This window comes from Camelus ferus, chromosome 18 (assembly GCF_009834535.1).
Source record: "Camelus ferus isolate YT-003-E chromosome 18, BCGSAC_Cfer_1.0, whole genome shotgun sequence".
NCBI classification, from domain to species: domain Eukaryota; kingdom Metazoa; phylum Chordata; class Mammalia; order Artiodactyla; family Camelidae; genus Camelus; species Camelus ferus.
In genome coordinates this window covers 6,043,018-6,050,675 of record NC_045713.1, presented here as the reverse complement: position 1 = coordinate 6,050,675, position 7,658 = coordinate 6,043,018, and the positions used below count along the sequence as shown (strand labels likewise).

The following is a 7,658-nucleotide window of genomic DNA, read 5'->3' as shown; positions in this document are numbered from 1 at the left end:
CAAATTCCGCTGGGAATGGAAAGGCGAGAAACTACAAGATTCTCGAGCTGGTGTCAGATGCGCACGGCAGAGGGCAGGAGGGGAAGAGGCGGCCCCTGGAGAAACTGGGGCAGGATTTGTTTGAAGAGAACGTCTTAAATAGATCAGGCTACAGAGGACAGGAGAGGGGCCAGGGATCGCTCCTTTTTTTTTTCCCCCCCTAAGGGAGTCCGTTTGTGAAGGAAAACATAGCGTCCAAAGGTGGGGGTGGGAGGCAACCGGCTCAACAGTAAAACACAGAGCAGTTCCAAAAAGAAAAGAAGACCAAACTCCACCACCTGGTCCGACTCGGTTGGTAATAAAATGCGATGGGGAAACAGAGCTTGTGTAAACGAATCCCACCTCCCACTCACAAGTCAACATTAAATTTTGGAACGGGAGAGGGTAAGATACTGAACTTGGAGTTCCTTGCAATCGCCTTACTAAACTGCACGCCTTAGACTCTGATAGTGTATCCATGACCCCACCCTCCCAGCCAGACTCGTAGCCAGAATGGGATTGTTAATCTGATACTTCCCCAGACAGTCCATTAGACGAGACTCCCCTAAAGTGAAGAAGTCAGAACCCTGGGCAATTAGCAAAGAGATTGCCAATGATGACTAGGGAAACACACCTTTCTCCAACTGCTTAGATTGCCAAACCTCGCGTCTTCCTGTACTTAAGGGGGACTTTTGACTCTCTCCATTGTCTCTCATTTGCAATCGATGTCTCATTCAAGACCAAGGTCGGGTTATCAATCTTTATTATAGATGCCCTGGACCGGGGTGTCTGGAGCCTCCACCGCCGCAGAGAAATGTCTGGAGATGAAAGCTCCCCTGGGAAGGACTACTGGCAAACGGGCTACTGCAAGGTAAGATGGACGGATCCCTCCTGGGCAGGCAGTACCCAAGACTTCCTGAAGGGGTGAAAGAGAGGCGACCTGCCAACGTCCCAGGTAGGTTCTGACCAGGTTGGGGCCAGGCATGATGAGCAGCTGCAGGTAAGTCTACGGTGGTGCAGAAAGCCCAGATTCGATTTACCTGTGAGCAAGTCACATCAGAGAAGTCTCTACCGCTCGGAGCCTCAGTCTTCTTTTAAGTAAAAGGGGGATAACGCTTCCTGCCTTACAAACCGGCTTCCAGGCTCAGCGATACAGCTGTGTAAAATGCAGGACAGAGGACAGATGCTGAATGGATGATAACTGTTGTTATTAGGTGGTTTTGCAGACAAAGACGACTCTTCCAGCCTTATGACTTTCAATCTGGCCTTTCCACACCCAGGACGTCAGCAGATAATAGGATGTTCTGAATGGCTCTGCTGGCAATCCCCTTCCAAGAGTTTCCATAAATACATTTTATTTGGGGCAGGTCAGACCTCAGAAGTCCCCAAGGGGGAAAGACATCTAAGGGAGGTGCGTGGCTAAGGCAGAACAGGGCTGGGTGCCTTGGACCTGAGTCTCAGGAGTAGTATCCACCAGCCACAGCAATACAGCTGCGTGCGGTTTGGGTTTTTCAGGGATTTTACCTCCATCAGATGTTATTTTCTTATGCCCACCAAATAACCTATCAGATGGAACCAATGACACGTTTCTAAAGTTTTCTCAGCCAGATTTTAAACTCTCACCAGGACAGAAGCTACTGCATTTCATTTGGCTTTATGAAAAGCCCCACCTTGCCTTCCCACCTGCCCTCAGTGCACATGCCCATGTACTCACACACACACAAACACACACACACACGCCAGCCTGACACAGGCTTCAGGAGCAATTACAAATCTGAGTTGACTTTATTTCACAGCACACATGGAAAAGCAGAAAACTTTGCTTCTGTGTTTGTGGTTGTGATCTCAGTTCTAATTTCCAAAATGAAAGATCCCAGGTAAACAGGTTTGGAAATGGAATATGAGGCTAGCCCTGGCCAAGGTCAGACCTCCTAAAGATTTTATTCTGGTAATAAGTGCTTATGCATGGATGGAACTAGAGATTATCATATTAAGTGAAGTAAGTCAGACAGAGAAAGACAAATATTATATGATATCACTTGTATCTGGAGTCTAAAAAAAGATTCAACTTTTATTAACAAACCAGAAATAGATTCATGGACATGGAAAACAAATTATGGTTACCAAAGGGGAAAGGCAGGGGAGGGATAAATTAGGAGTTTGGGATTAACAGATACACACTAGTATATATAAAATAGATAAACAAGGACCTACTGTATAGCACAGGGAATTATAGTCAATTTCTTATAATAAGCTATAATGGAAAACAATCTGAAAACAAAGTATGTATATGTATAACTGAATCGCTTTGCTGTACACCTGTAACTAACATTGTAAATCAACTGCACTTCAATAAAAAGTGAAATTTTTTAAAAAGTGCTTACATTGCCAAAACAAAGAAGGTTGAAGGATTACCGTGCTCCGTGGCATGAAGAATGTACGTCGTGGGGTGGGGGAAGGCATTTAATAACCAGTAACGATGACATAGGATGAGAAGGCTGTGAGGGGAGGTCCCCCCTCCTCTGGGGTGTCTTCTTGCAATGCTCAGCCATCCGATGGAGAAGGAGCAGAGAGCTCCCCCAGGCTCTAAACCCAGCACTTAGTAGGCCCTCAAGAAGTATTTTTGCTTCAGAAAGGCATTTGGGAGGGGACAGCCGAGATCATGTCATTCAAAAGTGATCAGAAAATTGAACAGGTGCTTGGCAGCCTAGTGCAGAAAGCCAGTCAAATTTTTGGAGCTCTGAACCTCAGTCTGCTTGTCTGTAAAATGATATTAAAATAGAGCAGGAATGCAGAGAAGCAAAGTTAGGGTATCTGGATATAATGTAGTTGAATGAGATTAAATAACGACTGACTTAGTGGGTGCTTAGTGTACGCGGGTAGAGCTCGAAGCATTTTGTGTGGATTTGCTCGTTTACATCTCCCGCACACAATGAGGTGTGCACTTCTGCTGGGGAAACTGAGACTCAGCGTGGTTAGAGAACATGCTCAAGGTCAAAGCATTTTTCGCCAGAATTTCAACCTACATCTGACCCTGTGGTTAGGTGCTCCAACGCAAACTGCTTCTCCTTAGCTCTACTGTTAAAATGCTGGCTGGACTCATGGAGCCAGGGTCTTTTTTGACATGGTGAGTTGGAAATGGGCGCTCACGTGGGAATGGGTCATTCGCAGGAACTGCCCATCGCTTGGCAGCACCGTGGTACACAATCCAAAATGGTGGACTCTCCAGAGATGCCACCAGCATCTTCCCATTTGGCCAGCCTTTAAGGTGCCAGCCTGCTCTCCACCTCCTGGCCTCCCAGCTGAATAGTTCACTTACTGTTTCCCTTTTTAGGCATAAGTGTAGCCTGTGCTGCATTGTGCCTGCTTTTCCTGACCCCAAATACCCTCCAACTTTCTTTCCACCTCTTACATCCTGCCGTGTCCAACACCCCATCATTTCTGAAATCTTTTGCTCATCTAAACTGAGAACGAATATATTCATTGCTCAGATCAATGCTAATGCTATGGCATGTACCAGCCTTTCCTCTGCTCCTTTCCTGGATATTGTTTGTCTTCTGCTTAAGGTGAATCATTGTTTGTTTGTTTTTTTCACATGTTATTGCTCTATTCCCAACGAAACTGTAAGCTTCTAAGGGCAGGGATCTTGTCCACTGTTTCTATGTTTCTTTATAGTGTCTGAGAAGGTGCTTGGCTCAACAGATAGTGATTGTGATTGGACAGTGGACATCCCAGCACTATTGGTGACATCCTTATCTGCCTCCCTGCAAAATACCTTTTAAATGAACACAGAATCTCTATCAGCCAGTCTGGCATCTGGCCTCGGATGTGTCATGCCTTCCTCCACTCGACCATAATGACTTCAATTTCTCTCAAACACCTTTGTATTTTATATTCACTTCAATTAGCATTAATAGAACAATATGTTGCTCCTTTATAGAATCTTTCCTTGGAGAATGCAAAAGCACTTTACAAGAAAGTATTAATTATTCCCATTTTACAGGTAGGAAACCTGAGGCAAAGTCAGTGACTCAGTGGCAAAATTAGGACATGATTTTTCCCTCTCTGTCTTCAATTGTCTATGATAATCCCTAGATCATGCTACCCCTTCTAGGTTAGGGTTAAACTACTCTTGAAACAAATGACATTCCGGGCTTTTTCAGCATCCTGACTTTCAATAATATTTGCTCTTTTCCTGCATTATAAAGGTAGCATATGCTCACGTAGAAATCATATAAAATATAGAAATATGAAGAAAGATAAAACTTACCCATAAATTCATCGTCCAGAGACACCCACTGTTAACTTTGTTGTGTTTTCTTTTGGCTTTCTTTATATGTATGTGGAATATGTTAGTCTTTGTAGTTGAGCTCACTGTGTATCCTGTTTTCCTCTTTTTTGGGGGGTGTGTGTGATTAGATTTGTTTATTTATTTAATTAATTTTTTAATGGAGGTACTGGGGATTAAACCCAGGACCTCACGCATGTTAAGCACACACTCTACCACTGAGCTATACCCTCCCCCTCTGTTTTCCTCTTAAATAATAAACATTTTCCCATGTCTCTATATATTTTACTAAACATAGTTTTTAATGGCTACACAATACTTCGTCATTTGTTTAACAATTTCTGTATTGTTGGGCATGGATGCTGTTGCATTTGGTTGGGTTTTTTGGGGTTTGTTTTGTTACCAGAAATACCTCTGGGATGACAATATTTGCATTTTATTCTTTAACATTTATGTTCTCCAGATTGTGTGTGTGTGAATATTTTAATAAGAAAAAATTGTCACTAGATTAGAGGCCCACTTTCCCGGTTCTTCCTTCTGTCTCACACACACACACACACAATTCCGACATCCTGTAAGATTCTGCTAGCTCCTTAAATCTCTAAAGATATCATAATATGGATTCTCAAAGCTGACACTAAATCAAATACGTAATGAGAATGAAGCTTGAAAGGAATGAAAAAAGTTTTTTACTCACTGCTGGATATATCAGCTTCTCTATTTGCCACTGGAACAAGCTTTCAAAATCTTACCAACCACACTTACACAGAAAAAAAAATAACATACAGTCTGACAGTGCTTATGACCAAAGAAAATCTAATTACATTTCATGAAAACAAATCTTCATTCAACTCCAACTGTACAACTGCAGGGATGTGTCATAAAAGATCTTGTGGAGAAAGAAAACAATATTTTGCTTCATGTCATGAATACACGTTTTAAAAAACTGTGTCTCAGCCCTGAGTGTCCTGGCATCAGGGACTTAATTGTGTGTTTAAAATATTGACTGTGCTGTACATCAGAAGTTGACACATTGTAACTGATGATACTTCAATTTAAAAAATGAAATAAAATAAAAGATTGGCTGGCTAAGTGATATTGTAAGAGTAACATTAATAATGAAAGGTCAGTATAAATAGAATGCATATGGTTCACATCTCCCAGGGGGAAAGAAAAGGAATTAATATAAGGCTTTAGCACAGAACTTGAACTTTGCATTAAGCAAGAAAATAACAGTATTTATATAGTCTTTTACATATTTTAAACCCTTTCATGCTACTGTTAATTTTGTGATTTAGCAATGACGTCAGTGAGTCATATAGGATGGTGTTTATTTCAAGAGCGTGTAGGAAATATGTAATATGAAATGTATGTGGGCCTCTTAAGAGGAGGAAGAGGTACAAAAAGGAAAATGAGATGCGATATTCTAATAAACTCTGAATTGCAAGAAAATTTATATTAGATTGTAAGTTTGGTAAAAAGAGACTGGGGCAAGGGGCTGTATGGCTGGTGAGGTGGGGTTTGGAGGACTTGTCGGGTGATGAGAAGTCCCAGGTCCCTCTTAAGGGCTTGTAAGTCCCAAGGTAGTGAGCTGTTGGGTCCATTAAGCTTGAAGTATTTTCCAAGTGTAAGATGGAGTTCCGTCTGAAAGAGCGAGCTGCAAGCTTTCTTGTTTAAGACACGCAGAGGAGAACAGAATGTAATCGTTAGCGGTCTAGAAAGATACCTTGAGCTAGTGGCATCAGCATATGCTGTCCAGAAGTGGAAGCAGACTTAAATGGGGGCTCAGAAATTAAGTCTTTGAAGATTCCAAAAAGGGACTCGGAGACTGAGAGATGCTGTCACCAGAGAAAGGATGAGGGGGTGGTGAATAGAAGAGTCTACTGTTTAGAGATCATTATAGTTTGTTCTTACAAGTTTGGCAGGTTCTTGGTACAATTATATAACTACACATCCATTTGGCGTATAGAGATGAATTATGTACTATGCATGTAATTACATGTAGCAAAATGTGTACTTTTATTTGGTGGGTATTTACATAGTACAGTGAGTCGTGTACTCAGAAATAATTAACATAAAGTATTATTTAAAAAACAAAACAATTAAAAGTAGTTTGGTTTTCTTGAGCTTCAAAAAAGAAAAAAAAAAAAGGATCTGGAATCTTCTTTTCATTTATTCCAATAGTCCATGCCAAATTGTTACGGAAGGCAGTCACCAAAAACAAGAGGAAGACAGTGAAATTTCCCTTTGTTATTCATAATTTTTTGATTTAAGGAAAAGGCCTTTTCAAATTTAACGCGTCTCAATACTTCTGTCTGGCCTTAGACGTTCCTTAATTTAAACCATTTACAAATTCAGTCAACTCGAATGAATACCTTGATATAATTTTCAACTTCTATCTTCGTAAAATTGAGATTTTAATATGACTTATTAGGAGTATGAGTTTTTTGTTTTTGTTTTTGTTTTTAACCACGCATCAAAAAGTAGCCATATCTTTATGTTTATTTGTGAATAAATTACGATGGAAATGTTTAGCAATATGTATTGTCTCTGGTTATCTGAAATATTCCTTGTTGGAAACTATTCAAAACCAGCTCTAATTTGGATGCAAAAATATTCAGAAAGTGAATTAGGTTTTAGAATGAATCTTTTGTTTTCTTTTTAAGCATATCACATAGGACAGATTTCTGAATTTTTTCATTATTCTTGGGGCTGAGTTAAAAACTCTGTTCTCCAACTTTTCCTAGAGATAAAGTTTCTAGGTGAAACTTAATTTTATGAGTCCATTATAATTACGATCTTAGAACATAGAGACTCTTTTGTGAGGGATAAAGAGGATGACTTTTTAAAATAATGCCCTACATTGTTAAGACATTTTTCAGTTTGGAAGAAATTCTTGATGGTTAATTCCTTCAAGGAATTAGGTTAACTATATCAGAATGATGACTAAATTAGAATCTTTAGGAAACAAGATAACATATTTTCCTTTCTTGGGGCTATCAAAGGAGGACCAATTTAGTAATAATCGACCCATATGGCATTTTAGAGAATTTGCCAATTTTCAACTTAATGGATCTAATCAACTACATGTAGATGTCGGGAGACAGGAGGGTCCACCAGTGCCAGGAGGGTTGGAAAGTGTGAACTTCTGAAAGCGCTTTACGATGTTCTGTAAGTTCCATTCATTAGCATTGTCCCATTCCCAAAATGGCCACTGAACTTTTCATAGACAAAATAAAATGCGTCAGAAAAGACATTTAGGCATTCTGGACTCATATGTATTTGTCTGGCTTGGTGCTAAGCTGTATCTGTTTAAAGTTTCCAGGAACAAACATCATTTTGATCAGCCCCC

General features: G+C 40.4%; 1 protein-coding gene across 1 annotated transcript in view; it reads left to right on the top strand.

Moving 5' to 3' along the window:
• Positions 1–604: 604 nt before the first annotated feature.
• The window catches only part of CUX1 (cut like homeobox 1), a 354,203-nt gene continuing 347,149 nt past the window's right edge, over positions 605–7,658 (top strand). Inside the window, exon 1 of the mRNA XM_032459628.1 lies at positions 605–889. Within this exon, the coding sequence (XP_032315519.1) occupies positions 833–889 (57 nt within the window). The 5' untranslated portion in view covers positions 605–832. The remainder of the gene's footprint in view (positions 890–7,658) is intronic.